This window comes from Larus michahellis, chromosome 21 (assembly GCF_964199755.1).
Source record: "Larus michahellis chromosome 21, bLarMic1.1, whole genome shotgun sequence".
Classification (NCBI taxonomy): Eukaryota; Metazoa; Chordata; class Aves; order Charadriiformes; family Laridae; genus Larus; species Larus michahellis.
The window spans coordinates 7,707,371-7,727,343 of NC_133916.1; the positions used below are offsets into that span (position 1 = coordinate 7,707,371).

Below are 19,973 nucleotides of genomic sequence, written 5' to 3' on the forward strand. Positions count from 1 at the left end.
AAAGCAGATCATTACTTCACCCACAGCACGAGTGCCTTGTCTTCCCCACTGACCTGGATGGGTGGGATATCCGGCAGGGAAGGTAAATTCTCTGGGTTTGTTACAGAAGGAATGAGTTCGATCGCTGTGACGGACGGACTTGTCGGACCACGGTTTGCACTCGCCATTGTTGCTGTAGTAGGACTAGTTGGATTAATAGTGGTGTTGTGCACAGAAACAACTGGAAAAGGCCCCGCATGCCCAGGGTTAGAATGCTGTAGGAAAAGAGAAGAGACCATGACTGCATTAGGGACGAATCAGACAGCCACTGCACATAAATTTGCAACACGTACATTATATGCTAGTCCTCAACAAAAGATTGGGGGGAAGAACATACGAACTCACATTTCTGCCAACATAACCTGACAGCACTGAATGCAAAGCAACTGCTATTTTTATTTACTTGGAAAGAAAAAACACTTTATGTGGCTAGATATTTAAATATACAGTACATCTTCCACCAAATTATTTGCATATATAGTTATATTTTCTTAAAGCAATTACTTCCTCCAAAGACAACTTGAGAGTCCATATGTTTGTCTACAAACTACTTTTTTTTTTTTTTTAAAGAAAAGAGCAACTATTTCAAGTATTATGAAGTCATTAACATTCATGGTCAAGAATTTTTATTCTTAATGGTATGCAGAGCTCTGCATCATGCTTCAGGCTTGAATTTAAAAACACTTTAGAATTTGGTTTCATTAAAAACCCTCAACTACACCACTTTGAACTTCCTGACTATTCTCTAAGAAACCCAAAAGCTGAATGTCACTGAAAAGTGAAAAAGGAAATGTTTGGTTTCCCAGAACTAAATGCAATACAAACATTAGAATTCATTTTCATTCTTAATGTTTGAATTTTCTTATGTTCAGCAAAAAAGTACAGTATGCAACATGAAAAAGCATATAAATGTGTGCAGCTGTGCATTATAAGTGTTACAGATAAGCACGTTCACAGCTGGAGGTACCATCTATTGTAATGAAAGTTTGGCACAATGGCACAAATGAAGCGTGTACACAGGATATACTTGTCTTTGAAGGTGAGGTTGCATCATGGAGTATTGTGGTCCATTGTGGCGTGGTATTCCTGGTATACGAGCAGCATTCTGAGCCATTCTCATCTGATGTGCTTGGAAAGCCCCACAGTTCATGTTACCCCTCTGCATGGTCTGCATGCTGATCAACCTGGGAGGCTGCAAGGGTTTTTGTTTTTTAAAATTTTTTATTTTAACATGGAAAAAAGAAGCCAATCTCTTTCCACAGTAGTAGGTTTACTAGTTACATAACATCAAGAAAAGCCAATAGTCGTCACATTTAAAGTATGTCAAATTTCAAAAGATTTTCACCTTTATAAACTGCTTTGCAAGTTTACATTTGATAGGGCAATTTTAAGTCTCAGTGCTATGGCAAAAGGTGAAATAAGAACATAGAAGATACTCACCTGCTGCTGTAAGACTTGCGGGCTCGTCTGCCTGGGGACAGACCCAGCTGGCTGCCCCATCCTCATCTGCTGCAGCTGCTGGTGCTTTTGTGCATACACTTGCTGCTGCATGTGCTGAAGTCGAAGCTGCGCTAGATTGATTTGTCCTGGAGCTTTGTTGATGTGGTTTGTTCCTGGAGGAGCTTGTCCAACCACTACATTAGGAGTGTAAGTAGGAGTTGGTTTATTTTCAATGACAAGGTTACCTAAACAAAACAAAAAAAGAACTAGTAAACAGTTCAATCGCCATCATCATCCAAAGGTTGGTAAGTGTAGAACATTCAGATGTTTCTAGTTTAGTTTCCTCAGGGATGGAAATAAAGCAATTTAAGTTTGAAATTTTAAGTCTCCATAACCATACATGAGAGAAGCAAAAAGAAAACTCAGACTACAAGAAGAAGAAATTGCAAAACTAAAAACATGACCTGTGAGGAAAGAGTGAAAGAACTGGAACTGCACAGCCTAAAAGACAAGACAGACAGAGACAATCGTTCTCTGTGTTCACAACAGACAGACAAGATAAGAAATAAAATAGGAAAGAAAAAAAAAAGGCAACATTGAGCATAAAGTTCCTATACCTAAGGAAGCAAAACCCAGGAAAAGATCACGTGGGGAACAGCGGAGAGTGTCCCACCACTGACTGACCAAGGACAGGCTACACAAGCATGGCACAAAGCTCCACTACAAGCGAGTCCTGCCTTGATACAACGTGAAGGACCACACAGCCAGAGAGGCAACCTCCAGTCCAATTTTAAAGGGAAAAGGCAAAATGTTGATTTTTTTTTTTTTATTATTTTGAACATATACTCATTGGAATCTGCATGTTATTGAGCTTGACAGTTTCTGTTCTGTTTCTGCATAACCTCCCCCGCCTGCCCCGGGCTCCCCGTCAAACATCTGAAGCTCTGTTCTGGAAAGCCTTGCTTTTTCCTTCTTCACTAATCTCCAAGAGTAACAGCACTCAAAAATTGCTTGAGGAACTGCCCATGAAGAAATAGTGCCAGTTTTAAACTATTACTTGTACAATGAAAAGTTTGTTTACTGTGCACGTAACCCCCCTTGACTAAAGACAGGAACACCAAAACCTGGCTAGTGGACTTAGAGCAAGAAGCAAGTACTCACAAAAGCATCAGGAAGAGCTGATATTTTTATCGGTTTTTCTATTAGATTTTTATCCAAGAGAAGAGTTCACAAGCAGGTGCTAACAGATACCTCTCTCATTGTGCTCTCCCCACCCCAGCTCACCTCCTCTCTTCTCTCATTCAAAACCTGTTCTTTGAAAAGCATAAGTGATTAGCGGATTAATATAGAAAAAAACCTGACACTACACTGCTCCAGGATAAGGCATTAATAAAGAGGCAAAGGTATTAAATACTTTACATCCTTAAAAGAGCACGCTATTACTGTGTCTGACAACAGCCAGCGATGTGCAGTAATTGTAACTGCAGAGGTCCCGTGACCCCAGCGGTCACCGAGCACTCACACAGAACACGAGGACTCCGAGTGCCTGCGTCACCAAGACTATTACAACTCCCATGGCGGCTAACACTTTAGGGCAAAGAAGGAATAAACAGCCGCGCCGAGAAAAACTACTTAAGATATAAAAGGTTAGAGCTAAGGTGCCGTAACACACACAGGAATGGCAGTGTATCTGCCATTATGAGGGTCTGTTTTTCTTTACTTTTATAAATGTGTCAGACATCTGAGAATACGAAACTAGCTAAACGTTGCTTCTTAATTCACCCACCTTTCCAGCAATCGCATGGACTGGCTTGGTACTTAGCTCATATCAACAGTCATAATTATGCTTGTTCATGCAACTTCCAACACATTAAGACATCTGGTATTACTCCATAGCAGCTAAATATGAAGTTCAGATAGGCAAAACTGATTCTATTTACTTGCCAAAAAAGCTTATTCCAGAAACTGAAGCACCCATTTAGTGCTAGTGCGTTATACTACAAACATGAGAACCACTTTAAGAGGGGGGAAAAAGGGCCATTCCTAGAACCATTCCCATTGGAAACCAAAGCCTGTGGAGCAAGCTTTGCTAACAGAAAGAACAGAGCACGTAAGGAGGGTAAATCAGGACTGGATGGGTTATGTCAAGAGAGTTTTGGTCTTCTGCATTAAGAGACGTATTGCATTCCAACTCACTCGTGTTGGATGAACACGGGCAACTCCATCTAGTTTTTCAAATAACAGAACAAAACAAACAATTTTCTCACCTAAATTGACGACGTTCTTTGCCCAGAACGTAGGGTCACAATGGAAGCGTATTGCTCCATTGGCAGCTGGGACAGGATCACAACGTGCCTTCAAAATGTGACGTAACTGGAATGTTATCTAATGGAAAGCGAAAACAAGACTGTTGATGACAACAAAATAAAGAATGAGAAGGTTAAGAAGCGTGCATTTGCCCAGTGTGTATCACCAACAAGGACTGTCAATAGCAAGCTTGGTCTGTAACCTGGAAAGTACTCAATTCACCAGGAAAATCATCCACCGTACTACTAATTTTTTATACAACTCAGAGGATTACAGGGAAGTACTGGTACACAATACTGCTTCTGCAATGACTCAAGCGAAACACTGAGGTGCCTTTACAGAGCTTGACCCCGTTCCTTCTACTATAATGCTGTCAAGTCTTTAATCCACGTATGAAAAGCAGCGTACAAAAGTTGGGAAATTTATCCCATTATTACAGAAAGTTTTGTTTTGTTTTTCAAATGAAGCACGAACAACTCATTGTGTCTTCCTTGGATACAATCGACCTAGTGAAGCTATACAATATTTACAAAATTCTTTTGACCGAACGTTCCCTGCACGGTACGGACAAGTTACAGGGTGTTTCCTTACCAGCCGTTTACTGTACAGCAAAGCAGTACTGCTGCCACTTGCAATAGCCCAATTAGTAAAGTTCATCACATGCTTCACTTGTCGCGAAAGACCAGTGATGTCATTTTGTTGCTGTATTAACTTCATCTGTCTCTCCTTTGTTACATTCTACAAAGAAACAAAAACTTTATTACAATGGGGGGTTCAGATTTATGAGGAAAATGTAAACCGCCATCGCAGTTCTTAAAGCAAAACGTCACAAGCCAAGCAGCTTATACTCATGCTCATATTCAGAATGGCTAGAAGCATCAAGTAGTAATTCTCTGTTATTCCACTCTACCGTTCTTCCCTGAGGTATCAAAGCACAGGGAAAATCTGTTTTCAAACATGGAATGTGAGTTCTCAATAGGGGACTGGAAACAGTCAAAAACACTATTAATTTTTCTCTTAACTGTACCTCAAGGTGCTGTAAGAGAGATTTTCCTTTTTTATTGATTTCATTGATGAGGGTGAATATAGCCACTTTGATTTCCTGTTCTACTCGTTTGTTAGTTTCATTTACTTCTTTTATCCTAAAAAAAAAAAAAAAAAAAAAAAGCGTATTGTCAGGCAGTCGCTCTATACCATACCACCGAACACTAACATGTGACATTCGAGCTTTCGGTTTAATTACTTCCCATGTAACTGGGTTCCTGTCTCTTCTTCAAGTATGTAACAGCTCTACAGCTTGTCCCCCTGCTTCACAATGGTGTTCTCCTCTGGGTCCCTTCAAATCAGCACGTAAAGGTTTCCATTGCTTACATCTTTGCACATTTGCCTCTCATGTCCTAAGTTCTCCTTCCCTTACAACTTTTTTTTTTTTCTTTTTTTAATGTACATGGTACCGCTAGGAGTTAAAAATTTGCACCGGAACTTCTCCTTATATCTTCAGAACACTTCCTTCTACTCTTGTACTTCCCATCTCCAGATCATCTGTCATTTTGCAAATGACATAAAAGTTGCAGAAGGCTCACAAAACCACCAAGAATCACAGTGGAATTCCCGGACCTCCAGCACACCCACCACCACAACCGCATCAAAAGCCAGCAGCGATCGTGTGCTCTCTTCATCTCTATATTCAGTATTCTGTATGACGCTGAATTAAGGTAACCCTGGAATTCTTGTCTTCCTTTCAGGGAATTACACTAAGCTTTTCTTGCCTAATTAAAAAAAAAAATCCTATTCAATTTCAACACAAGTTTTTTTTTTTACACAGTTATCATAGGCATTCATATGAAACAAAAATAAACAAAAATATCTCAAGAAAAATTTGTTTATCTCTACAGCCAACACTTCTGTCACCTACACCTGAACTTAGCAGAAACCATAAGACAGGTTTTCCTTGCCTTTATTATTCCTTTTTTTTTTTAGGGTTTTTTTTCCTCTCCCTTTCCCCCTACCCCCAAGTGTAATAAATGTGTCGCATCTTTGGTTCTCCTCAAAGTTGCCATAAAAAACATCATCTTTGATATTAGTTTCTTGTAACAACTACCAACAGATGCACAGTGTTGTAGGGGAGAAAACATTATGAAAAATAATTAAAGTCCAACACAACTAAAGATACAGAATCAGCTAAAATGTAAGCATCATCCTAGTCCTATCATTCATATTACTGTGATTCACTAAAAAGGCAATGCGGTAATAACAGTTAATCATTTTGGGGTACTCACCTATTCTGAACTTGGGTAGCTGCAAAATTTACATAATTCTTCTTCTCCAGAAGTTTGGCCAATAGGTTCTCAATTGCACCCTTCTGGTTCTGAAAAGCTTCTTCCAGAAACTGGTACCTTTTCAACACGCAAAAGACAACATCAATTACCAAGGAGCAACGTGCTGAAACTAAGTGTTCCCAATGTAGATGTAAAGCTATACAATTTTGAAAAAATATGACAAAACACACAGGAAAAATCAAACTACATGTATGCCGATCAGTGTGCAGAATGTTCCAGCACTGATAAAATCCCATTTAAGTGTCTAGAAGACTGAACCTCTGTGGGTCACTTATTAATTCCAACTACACAGGGAGACGATGCGCTGCCTGGTTTCACAAGACAGCAAGCCATGTAACACCAAAGCAGATACCAGAAACGCCAGAGTTCAACAAATCATTTTGCTAACGTTAGATGAGGAAAATGCACTAATAGCTTAAACACACATCAAATGATACAAATAAAACCCCCAAACTATCCCAGAAAAACAGTTTTTCAGCGGAGATTATACTGATCACATTTGACTGTATTAGTTTAATCTGAAAGAAAATATTCTATTTAAAAAAAAACTTAATTTTTAAATTTTTTTTGGTATTTCCAAGCAAAGAACATATCTTTCCCTTCCAAGTCCTTCAACCAGCTACTGTATCAGAGGCACCTCCCATTACTTCATCTGAAAAGAGCGCAAGTAGCTACATCGAAGGAAAATAACGTAGTTAGTTGCATTTTCCTAACATACCATGTATCACGAGAGGAATTAACAAGGCAAAAGCAGCAAAACGCCCATGTTGAAAATGGCAAGGGGAATTAAGGAGCTCCAAGAGTTTTCATCTTTCCTGATCAACTGCTCAGCTATCAAAGATTCCCCCCAAAACCCAGGATTCCTGCCAGTCACTTGACACTTCTTGTTTTTGCAGTAAGTAAACTACATGCTTCCGAAATAAAATTTGCCAATAACAAGGAAAACTCAGGTTCCCAGAATGTCTTCTATTCTTCACTACACTAAATCCCAACATTTGAAGTGGCAGAAAACTCCTATGATTAAAGTGAAGCACCTTATAAACTGCATTAGAAGTAACCTATACGATCTCCCAACCACAACTGAAAAGAAAATAGTGTTGTCTTTTGTCAAAGTCTAGGAGAAAATTACAATCTAATCTAACACGAAAAGACTGTTTGGATATATGATCAAGCTGACAGTAATGTTTTTTTGATTCAAATTACTCATGGTTATAACCGAGGCTTAGGCAGAGAGAACACTATTCACAAGAGAATAGACTCTGCTCCCGTTCAGTCCGTTTCTACCAGCAAGGGACAAGTTTCGGCTACAAGAGTTTAGATTCCTCAGTCTGGATGTTCCAATGTTGCTTTTTCTAAGAACAGTCTACCTAAAGTTCTTGCAGACAGACAGCATCACAAGATTTTAGGTACTATGATGCAAAAAGTCGCATTACTAAAGCCCAAAAGCCACAAAATTTGAAATGTTTGGAGATCTGAAGATTTCCTAGAACTATATTCATTAAATTGAAAATCAGATTTCCACTGAGGGGAGGCGATAAGATATCAACGCTTACCTAGCACTGCAAAAATTTTGCTGTAGCTCCTCCTACAGCCAAAAGACTTTATTTTTTTTTATTAAGATATTGTATTGTACTTCTAGCTTCCAAAGTGTGCGGACTGAAAACTACCTAAACTAGAGGAATCACACACCATTACACTGCTAAAAGAATGTCAGCTTTCTAGAGAATCACCAGCGATTCTTTCGCTTGAAATCCTGAACTGAACGCTGGACCATGTTGCTACTGAAATGGTGATTCATTCTCCTTTGGTGCAAATTATTAGGCTTTTAGATAAGAAGTAAACAGGAGATTAAAACCAATTCTTGTTTCTACTTGGCGTGATTTTCCTTCAGTGATTTAGTGAGCTTCATAAAAATCTCAGTTGTACTTCCTGGCAGACGAAGCAGTTGCCCTCATCATCTGTAATTCACATCTGCAGACAGAACAATTTTTAACAAATATTCTGCAACAGAGCATGTTAATAGCAAGGCATTCTCTTCTCTTACTGGAAAAGGGCAGGTAAGTAGAACAAGATGCATCTGTTAATCTGTTAGCATCATGCAGAAAACAGATGCAAAGAAACCAACTAGAAAGAGTTAGTTAACGTATCCCAGGAGACCACACTTTCTGTACAAGCGCGTCTTTCAGGATATCTACGATCAAGCCTATTAAAGAACAGAGCAGGAATATTCAAGGTTGTTAATATTTTAATAGTACTAATTTCAAAAGTAAAAGTGCTCCATGAGGCTGCTGTAGCAGTCTATGAGAGTAATCACTACTCTGGAAAAAACCCCATGAAATTCAGTATTGCAACATACTGTCAAGCACCTTTACAGAGAACTATTACTTGTGGAGTGACTAAGAAAAGCAGTGCTGTAGTGGCTGATAAATACATATTTTTCCCCAAATTCTCTATTATAACACTGCAAATTACTTTTTCAAACATCCAAACAACTGTATGACAGAGCTGCTGAAGAGCAGGAAGTTTTAACATAACTTAAGAGGTTCCAACTTTTTCCTAGCAGCTAAGAGAAAAGCAAGCTCCGGAGACCAAACCCATGATTTCTTTTTTACTTGGAAAGAGGCAACTTTCAACCAACTACAACCAAACAGTTCTGCCCTCTTTACTAGAAAAATATATTCATCTATGAGGGAAAATTTACACCTTGCTTTACAAAATTACCCTACGTTGAAAGACTGTTGCATAATAAAATATGCCCTTTCAAAAAATGACCTCATGACTCACTACATCAATTTTGCTTCTTTACAGCACCAGGTCTTCAGGGCTGTGGCAATTTCTGTTCAAGCCCTGAATGCAGCGGCAGCATCGGTAGATGCCAGGCAAGTTATCACCTTAATTGCACCAAATTGCCTCAGACCACGTTGTTCGGAATCTGCCCTCAAGACCCCTGACACCAACCGATGGCTTTAAGTTTTCGTCACTCCGCACAGGTTCTCCTTTAAGGGATCATTTCAGTCCGACAAAGAGTCGATACAACAGTACTCAGTGACACAGCTGTTTCAGATCAATGCCATTCCATCCTCTGCGAAAGCGCACCACAGGAATTAAGAGATGGTAATATTTGTACCTGTGTTCTTTGTGCTCCAGTAACTGACAGTCTCTGCATGTCAGCCTGTCGCATGTTTCACAGAAAAGTTTTAACTGCTCTTGTTTGTGGACAGGACAGAAAACAGGACGTTGACCAGATGCTCCCACGGCCTCTGTTTTTAAAAATAAACCATTTTTGCATTTTAAAATAAAATTTAGACAATCTGAAGAGCAAAATGACTAACTTCCAAGCTAAGTAACAACGAAGAATTCAGACAAAACCAACTTGACAGCTGTTCTCACCCTAAAGGTACATGAATACATTCTCATTGAAGTATTTACAGTGCCAGTGGTTTACAGCTGTTTCCACTTTATTGCATTCACAGAGGAGGAGGAACTCCTCTCCTATCACAAACACTCAGAAACCACTGTCAAACTGTACACGAACACCAGGATCGTGTACACGCGTTTAAAGATTAAATTGCATATGCAATTTCACCTCTGGCACACCGAAGGATGGATCAAACCTCACAAACTTTTATACTGCCAAACACCCATAGTTTTTCTAAATTATCACTTCAAAACCTTTATGACCTCATTAAGTCATATGCAACTGAAGCGGCAAAGGCAAAGCAAACATCGCCCGTGTTAAGAGTTACTTAAACTCCAGCTAAACCACTTAACTTTTCCACTTAAGCAAATAACAGATAACGTCAAAAAATAGTTCCAAGTTTAATAAAAAGTGCTGCACAGTCTTCTAGAGATATTTTGAGCTCAGCACAGAGGAAAGCAGCCTTTGGAAGGTAAGGTTTAAAACGTGAATGTCTTCCTCAGCCTCCAACATTTCTGAAGCTTGTTATACCATGCAAGTTATTGTAAAGAAAGAGAGCTCGTGGATCTACAGCTGACACTCATTAATAGAAATTTAAAGTCCCCGGGGCGTATTTTAGAGTCTAACAAGAAAGACGAGAACAAGCTACTCTGAGAAAATTCTGAATAGTCTTTCCCCACATCCAGGGAGTCGCTAAGGGTCACTGCACGTCAGGTCAAAGGAAGGCTGTGTTCTTGCCATACGTCAGCACACCCACTGCACCCAGGCGTCCATCCTCATCACCACCAACCCGTATTTCTAGTGGAAAGTCTACTTCATTGGAACAGCCGTTTTTTGGCACCTCCACACTCAGGTTACTGAAGGGGAAGCGGAGCTATGGTATCACCTCGACAGTCACAACACAGCACTCCTAATGCAAAACGCTAGTAACTCGCTATAGGGCCCTGTAATTTGATTTCACCTTAAGGGTTTCTCATCCACTAGGGTTAATACCTTTAAACTTAAATAGGTAATATTTCTCATTAAACAATACCAACTAAGACATAGAGAGAAACCTCTCCAAAAATGAAGTTTATTTGATAGAGCAATTGAAATAAGACTGTTGTCTAGAAGAACTAAGCTCAACAGCAAACTTTTTAACTGTTAATATGACTTAGATGAGAGTTGGCAGAAAGCAAAGCAGTGCTACTCCTTTGAAATGGCACAATGAAACAATCGGGAAGATCTTAATTTATTTTCAAAGCAGAGAAAGAAAAATGTCAAGATCTCTCTTCCTCAATATGATCACTCTTCATGCAGATCCAGATTGTGCAGAACCTATGTTTCTTTAAATGAGAACTTTTACCCCATTTACAAATAAAATATTCTAAGCCAAAATCCAGTTACCTTTTACCTGTTTTGAGAGTGCTTTCCACACTAGCTCAATAGGTTACAAATGACAGACAGTCAAAAAATAGTTTAAGAATTAACTCCTAAGAAAGCTGCCTGTCTAAACAAACTATACACGCTTTGCACATTAGATTTTTCTAACTGAAGGAGATATTAAACCTAAAATGAATTTAAATACCACATTTACTCAGTAGTATCAATACAACAGTAACATCGTATTGCATATGACTATACGATTATCTGTATATACTTCTCTACTGGGAGAACTACAATTGCTCCTTACAGCCAAGGACTGCAAAATGTATAATGTAATTTCCTCGGCTAATGGATAAGATTACCAATATGTCAGTGCTCTCCAGATTTCAACCCCTCCATTTAGTTATTCTACTAAATAAAAGGATTATTAAGAGTGGATCTAAATCCTTTCCAAAGACTGCAGTCTCATTCTGTTTCTTCTGTACTTAAAGATATTTTTTTACATTGGACATCAAACTGTACAAAGTATTAGCAAATAACCCATTTTAGTTTAAAATTTAGTTCTTCCTCTATTTTTAGAGCTACCCGTTTTGCACTGGTAGCTTTTTACTAAGCTTTTCCCAAATCTTGGGGGAAAACCATTCAACTGGTCGTTACCCAAATGGTTCTCCCTCTCTCTTTTTACATGTGCCAAAGAGAAAACATTTTTACTACAGGCGGGACTAAGGGACATCCAAATACTCACCCGAAGAGACATCCTCTTTTTTTCTGATCATATGATCTTTAGTAAATTTTACCCGCTGATGAGCTTCTATGCAAGTCTTGCACAACCATTCCCCACACTCTACACAAAACCCAACAGCACTAGCATTATCTTCACAGCTTGTACACACCTGCAAAGGGAAACAGTCAGGTATACCATTATTTTCCTGGTAATCATTAACATGTACAGAAAGAAAAATAGTATGTGAATTCCAGCAAGCAGGAAAGTGCTATACCTGTTCTGACTTCTCATCGGAGCTGCTTGGTGTTTCTGACGTGTCTTTTACAAAGTAGTTATCCACCAGATCGATCTGTCTGCATTCTTGGCGACATATTGGACATCTGATTACACCAACTGCAAAACAGAACAAGTTTTCCAGTTTTAAGAACACTAAAACCAATAGGCACAAAACCAAAAGATGAATGTCAATGTATGTTCTCCCCGAGCAAATATGATCTTTTTTTCTCTTCATTTTAGTCTGTCAAACTCAAGACACCTGTTAATTACTTCTTATAACCGTGTATTGTCCAGCCTATCTCAAGACAAGCATGAAGCGAGGTGTGCCCGGATAGTCAGGTGTGACTTTAGTGATGTTCATGAAAATATCAAAAGTAGTACTGTGTCACAATATCCTCCCAGATACAATGGAGGATGTTTTCTAAAAAAACCTATTTCCATGCGGTCAGGGAGGCAGAAGCAGTAATATGAACTATCTGAAGGTTTCAGGGGTTTTTTCAAATAGTGTTCTGCAGGGAAAGCTAATAGAAAAAAAAAAACAAACCACAAGTTGATGACAAAAAACCCTCTCATGCCAACTACACCTGCCTTTCTGCAGCACGTGTACGTGTAGATGTGTACACGCATAGCTTTAACACTGGATATCAATTAAGACGAGTTCCTTTCCGGTATCCTGCTTTGTTATCCTCCGTAATTGCTAAATTAGATTTCCAAATTTTAAGCGGAGCCGCAAAGAAGGTACTACATGAACCAAATTGACGTTTAAAAATGTTCCATAAACAACATACTTTAAAGGTTTGAAAACTTATTTACCACTAAGGTAGTGGTTAACGCTTTCTTCCCAGAAGTGTCAATTAGTCTTAAGTCAAGTTTGTATGTAATTTTATGGTGAATATCATTTTCAAGCTGAAGCCTTCAAAACAATTGGATATTTTTATACACCGGGACACCTGAAACAACTATGAAAAGTAAGTGTAATTAAATGATGCTCAACTCCTTTGTGGATATTCTGTTAGAACAGTAGGACCTATTTCAGGGAGATTAATTACATTAGTACTAAATTAGCATTAATTTTTTCAAGTGCTAAAATTAATGTTAGCTTCAGAACACAGAGGATTCACTGCAGAGCAACAACAATAACCCGACTAAGAATTCCCTGTCTCATCAAACCAAATATGCTTCAAGAACAGGATGTGAAAAATAACCAATATTTCAGTACCTACTTGTACAAGAGCTTTCATATGCACAATGAAGCCTCCCCCATTCACAGAACCTTGAGAATTTCTGACTACCAAAAGGCAAAATTCTTTAGGGAATACTATATGAAAGCCATCTATCGGCTGATGCGTAATTCCACCTTCCCGTTGCTTCTGTCCGAGAGGACGCAGGAGACGGGTAGTCCACACACACACACTGCTCTCAGTCAAACACCCACTTTTTGCGCCTCTCTACTCAAATATGCTTTGCACAAAGGTGCCCCCAGTGTTCTGCACATATCTCCATAGATCACAACCCTAAACCAAGGCCCTGCAATTCTCATTCAGCATACTACACTTCATTTTCACATCTCAATGCCCATTACTTCAAACAGTAGCTTTCCTATATTATATGGGACACTCACTATACATCTCGTACCCGCTTATGCCCATTTTTTTAACCTAAGATAAAACAAATTAATGCAGCACCATTCATGCTATAAACCAAACTGCATTACTGAAAAGATACAGATGTGGCTGATTTTGTGAGGGGAGAGGGAAAGGCAGAGGAAAAAAAAAATAATCACACTGAAATAGCATTTACATAAAAGAAAACCAGAACTCCTTACCTGTCAAAACATGAGATAATCTGCAAGCTAACGAAGTTTATGGTAATAACTTAATGTCTTTTAGGACAAACTAAGGCTCAAATGTTTATGTAACCTACTAGAAAAACAAGGTTTCACTGCCAGTTTCAGTAAAAAAATAATAATCTTAAATAAGAAAATTAAAATGAAGTAAAATTAAAAATACCATTCTAGTAATAGTCCAGCAGAACTTATTGCATTGCTTTTTCTCCACCAATTTAAATTAGATGCTTAATATTATTTAAAAATTAAAAAAAAAATTTAAAAAACAAACAAAAGAAACACGCTAGCCGTAGCACACACATTTCCACTGTAATTCCGCTTTCAAAAAAAGGATGTAACTACTTCCAAGGAATGTATCAGGCAGCACACAGCAAAAAATGCTGTTAGAAGATCAATCTTTTTTCTAAATCACAGTGTAATTATGATTACACACATTCACAGAAATTACGAAGGTCAGACTGGTTTATGATCTCCCCAATCCTAATTATTACCATAAAGACTTCCTATGTGCCAAAGATGGCTCTGTAGCCTTTTGAAGCCATGAACCGATACTGCAGAAGTTCACAGCAGCACTAAAGCAGAGTTGAGAATCAGGAAGTTCTCTTCAGACTTCACATTTCAAATCCCATAGAGCTCAGTTTCACCTAACCACAAAACAGAAACACTTCTTTCCTGCCAAAAATATCAGAAGAAATAGCAAGTACCAACCGCATCGCGTGGAACTCTGCGCTGAGGGTCTACAACGTTTTGAATGGCAGTTCCTTTCTGACTTACAGTACACTATCACCAAAATACTGGCACCAGCATCAGCTGCAGGAACACAGTTAAACTTCAGGCGCCAAAAAGAAAAAAAAGGAAAAATGAAAAAAAGCACCCCACACCCTTCACCAGCCATCGACAGATGCTCCTGTGAATATCAACACCTTCATGAAGAAATCCAAGAACAATCAGCCTTTGAAGCTAAAAGGCACAGAAAGCGATGAGCTATTTTACAAGAGCTGCAGGTAAGAGGAGTGGGCTTCCAAACTTCTGACATCCCACTTAAGAGGACTGACATCACCGGTTTTTCTGCTTGTTTATATCACACACTCACGATGGTGTATAAAACCTGTAACAACCACGAGCACAAACACGTATTACCTCTCTTCCACAGTACTTGATATACACAGCTATATGTACCAAATTTTCCCGTTCCTGCCATTTCCAGTAGCACTACAGTGAAATTAATTAGATCCTATTCCCAATTAATTGTGCAGTTCAGATTAGATTCTACTTTTTGTCACACCCTTCTCCAGACGTTATCCAGAACAGCAAAAACATTTTCAATCATTCATGTTTTCTGTCTCCCATCCACTGCTACATACAACATGAAGCCTAAACCCAGTCTGGTTTCTCTCCTTTTATCCTACCTGAGGCCGACCCAAGTAAGAAGCAGGAATAATTTCTTACCTGCCTTGACTGTCAACCCCACTCAAAGGAGATGGGTTTCACTTGACATCTTCTCGCGCCACGAGCCGTTCCTCCCTACCAGTTCCCAAAATCTGCAACAGAGGGCGGAAGGAAACTCCCAGACTCCTTGCGACACGTTCCTAAGGCCTCTCCTGAGGGTCAGGAAGGACAACTGGCCCGAGACACTTCTCTGAGCTGGAGAAAGCCACAAAGGGGAGCCGACAGGACACATCCTGCAGGAAGGCAGTGGGGTGGATCTGCAAGAGCCACGGCAGGAACGGGCCCAGGGGCTGTGGAGCCCGCGGATGGAAGGAGGGACAGCAGGCACGTCCCGAGACAGTCACTGCCCCGCACGGGAGGGTGCTCATGTCTCCGCACACCAGGCCGTGGAAACGACCATGAAACGGGGACACGCTGGTGCGGCCCCAGAGATCCCGACCCGGGGGAACACCCCCCAGGTGAGGAGCTCTGTCCCAGCAGAGGGGGACAAGCAGCACCCACTGCCCCACACAAAGGCGTCCAACCCTTAGCTGTGCAGCTGCCAGAACCCACATCTTCCCCACATCGCACGTTGGACGCTCTTATTTGTCAAAGACGTCAAGAGCACTAATGAGAGTAGCATCTATGTAATCCCTTTAACTGCTTATGATTTAGAAAAAGCATACGAAACTAGACCACAGGCATCAAAGGATGTCAGAAAGCATAAAACTGAAGTAACTTGAGGAGAAAAAGTAATTTTGTTTTCATAAAAACAGAAAGACTGCTAAAAAATCTGCAACATAATCCAGCAGCAAATCACATTGGAACATTTCAAAGAACTTAAGGTTTCAATTAGAGGACGCTTTTAATCTACCATTGCCAACTAACACCTAAAGCTGCAACGGAAGTATTTTTCTTAATTGTAACTCTGAACTATGAGAATACCTGGTATATATTTATGTTTAAAATTTCCCAAGGGTAACGACACTTCTCTGATGGCTATTTGCACACATCCCAAAACCGGCAATTTTTTTCAACAGGTTAATGCAACGATGAAACCCTTCACCTTGAACCAGTTTCAACAGGAAATTTATTCAAAACCTGCTTAGAATTAATTTCTCCAGCCTGACATCTTAATCCTGGTAACACTAAAATACTCTTCCAAATTTTAAAAATGCTGTAGAGCTACAGAGATGGAGGGGGAAAGGCTCGATTCTCTATACTTCCAGTCCTGTAGGATCAAACCAGAGAAAGCTCACGCCGACTCCTCGGCCACGACACCCACTCCAGCTTGGCATCAAGGGACTCAGACTCTTGGCACCTTTAACATCAGCTGAAACCGACCGATCTGTCCCCAGGACACCTTTGCCGGCAAGACACATTCTGCCCAGTAAGACAGCATGTGTTCAACTCATACGTACTACTTTTGCACAAGAAGGAAAAAAAATGGAAGTTTCCGAATCTTATTCTTTGCTCCCTACCCACACTTGTAGAAATTCCCTTCTGGAATTTCATCAGATGCTTCAGAGACCACCTCTAGAAGGGCAAAGCTTCCTGGGCCAGTAAGAACTAACCTGTTTCCTAGCCAAACCCACGTCCTACCACCCTCTCCATCTGATTTTCTAGGTTTCACATACCAACCAACACTGGGAGCCTCCCACTCCGCGGCCCCGGGGCTCCAGAGGGGAATCGGGGAGGAAGGAAAGGGGAACCGTTACAACTCGCCACAGAAACCTACACACTCACTGCAGATATCACACCAGCTAACCCAAAACAGCTAACTTTTGTAAGAAGCTGCCATCCTAACGGATCCACACATCCACTTCTTGACTTCAAGTCCAAGTTGACTTCGGTCAGCTTAAAACGAACACGCCACAGCCTAACCAAACACTTCTTGAACCTCACAGAGGACAAAAAGCAATAACGGAAAGTAAAGCCACTGAAGTTCTAACACCAAGGCAGCCTTTGGGAACAAAATAAAGCGTACTGCTGAGGGCGAGGAGGTCACCGATCCAAAGGCGGGAGGCCACGGCAGGCAGACAATGAGCACCACCAAGGGACAAGATGCTACAAAAAGCACTTTGCACTTTGGTAGCACCGTTCCCACTGGATCCCCTCCGTCACCGGGCTCACGCGGGGAGTCCTCCCAGAAGTTCAAAATTTATAAATTCAAAGTATCTCTCAAAGCTTATTCAAAAACTCTACCACATCATCCACGGACAATCAAGTCGTCAACCTCCTACAATCCTAATTATTGTCGAGTGAACCGCCTCATTTTAGACATCTGGTTTTAAACACACGTGTTCGTTTTGGGTTGAAATGTGTCAGGCTGATTCCCGACACAAAAGCACTAAGTGAATATAAGAAAATTCAAAATCCTTTCAGACGTTTACATTATTATAATGACAATAAAGCTTCACAGTTCAGGAAATATTTGCAAGCACTCGTGCAATCTAATAACTCAAACTTCCGTTTTAAGTTCAAACTTGGCACATACGCAGTCCTCTAAGGAACGAATCTCTGCCAGGTTTCATTCGTTGGCTGAGAACACCAAGAGTAGTTACCGCATGTGCATATTATTTACTTCTCTCAGAAACATAAGGGTCCAAGTATGTTCCTGCACAGCCGTACATCAAACCTCTGTTCTAGTTTCAGTGATGAGACCTTGAAATAAACCCTCACACATCAAGTGAGTGACACAATCAGACTGAAATCTATCAGAATATAAATACATTTTCAGAAAATTAACTGCTTTCAAGGTCCACTCCTAACTCAACTTTTTTTTCTTTTTGACAAACAATCCTTGCTTATATCACAACCGTCATACGTTGAACTGACAACACATTATATTTAAAAAGGAAATTAATAAGGGAAACCAATTTATAGACATCAATCCTTACAAAAAATAAAACATGCCTAGAATTTTCTCATGCAAAAAAAAATTTATTTTAAAATACATTATTAACTTAGACTGAAATTTAAAATTTCAGAGCAAGATTTTTAGTAAGTCCAGAATATGAACTGAACACCGTTCAGGACTCAGCCTTTGCTGGGCTCCAGCATATACTCATGACCCTCAGTCATCAACACAGGAGAAAACTAAAGCATCAAGAGAGTTCAGGGGACGCCTATAGCATTCACTGAAACTAAGCTGGCCTGCATTTACATAGCTTAAGCACCCTACTTGATGCAGGAATTTTTGGCTTTCTAGACTGAAAATACAAGTAACTACTACCAAACTCAATTTAAGTGACGTCCCATTCTCACAGGCATCATACCATTTTTATGTCCCCCCTTCCAAAGCAAATTAAAAGTAGTTAGTGCATCATTTAAGGTGTGATTAACACACGGTTTCTAATTGCACAAACACTGGGTATGGGAGTTGAGTTCAGCGTATCAAAATAATTTACGATACTATATATTATAGCACTCAGCAGTAAACATATCGTTCCTCAAATTATACATACGTGCACATTAACCAATTCTGCATGTTTCTCTGAGGCTCTCTGAAAGCATCTTGCAGCTCTTTTTTAGTTTTTCAGCCTAATGAAGATTGTGACATTCACTGGGAGAGCCACACATTCTCCCTATTGAGATAATCTTCTTAAGAGAGATTGTAAATATCTCAGCAAGGCAGTGAAACCTCAAAACAACCTATCTTCCCAGGAGCAGAAGCAGCAGTGGGTCCATAAAAAGTTGTTTTGCAGTATCTGTAACCGTCTCATATCTCTAACTTAGAAACAAACATTTTTCAGAATACTCTGATACAAATACAAGACGGCATTTTCTTCTAACCTTTCCAATCTGAAAGGGAGAGTCCAGGTGGACAGCTGAAACACCAGGCATTAAGAAATCATCTATCCACCAAATAAAATGCAAACTCCAATGACCTATTAAGTCATTAAACAGAACACAAGATGCTACATTTTATGTTAATTAAGTGACATAAAAATACATGTTTTAAATACATAAAACAAAAAACTTATTTTTTTCCCCAACATAAATGTGAACAGCAGCAAAAAAAATTCTTTCAGCAGTGCAATAGGTATTAATCTAATTAGTTACTTCTTTATAATACAGCAAACCACAACTTTAGATAATTGTTTTAAACTTTAGTCAGTGTTTCTCAAACTTTTAGGAATCAAGACCATTTGTCTGTGGTCCAGCAGTGAGAGCCTACAGTTAAGTGTAACCTGCTTCAGGTATAGCTATGGGTACCACTTCCCATTAACTTCATAAAAAACCACCTGCTCGTAGTTAAAGAGACCGGAGAAGCAGCAGAAGTGGAAGTAACACTCCATGACTATCAAAACCCACGTCAACAGGGAAGGAACCTGCACGAGTAAGCAACGTGGTACTTCTCTGCACGTTGAGAACATCCGTTTTGTACCTGATTTATGATTAAGCATTTCGTGAGCCATTCAACTGATTCCATTTACAATGCGCAGAGACAGACGTCCACAAAACTGCATCCTCCGGCTGGTCAGTGTATTGTTCTTAACTGACCTGCTGGACTAAGACATTTGTTCACGCAGACTTACACACCACTACAGATGGATCACACACACTTTTACCAGTTCACTCTCCTGGACCCTCCTACATCCATATCTTGTTCACGTCATCTGAAAGTTTCTGATGCAGCAATCCAAAGATGAATTCTTACTTCACCAAAGCAGACAATCAAGCATTCTTAAACTGTGTATAGCAAGAATGGATATTCCAGTTCATATATACTTCAGAAGCTACGCTTTGTGTTGTTCCTAACAGACTTAGAGGGATTCAGATAATCCT

General features: G+C 39.8%; 1 protein-coding gene across 1 annotated transcript in view; it reads right to left on the reverse strand.

Moving 5' to 3' along the window:
- TRIM33 (tripartite motif containing 33) overlaps positions 1–19,973 on the reverse strand; it is a 32,961-nt gene that overhangs the window by 11,491 nt on the left and 1,497 nt on the right. Inside the window, exons 2-11 of the mRNA XM_074564682.1 lie at positions 11,907–12,025; positions 11,654–11,801; positions 9,253–9,385; positions 6,066–6,182; positions 4,814–4,928; positions 4,378–4,524; positions 3,747–3,864; positions 1,480–1,724; positions 1,067–1,231; positions 54–254 (exon numbers count right to left, since the gene is read on the reverse strand). Of these exons, the coding sequence (XP_074420783.1) occupies positions 54–254; positions 1,067–1,231; positions 1,480–1,724; positions 3,747–3,864; positions 4,378–4,524; positions 4,814–4,928; positions 6,066–6,182; positions 9,253–9,385; positions 11,654–11,801; positions 11,907–12,025 (1,508 nt within the window). The remainder of the gene's footprint in view (positions 1–53; positions 255–1,066; positions 1,232–1,479; positions 1,725–3,746; positions 3,865–4,377; positions 4,525–4,813; positions 4,929–6,065; positions 6,183–9,252; positions 9,386–11,653; positions 11,802–11,906; positions 12,026–19,973) is intronic.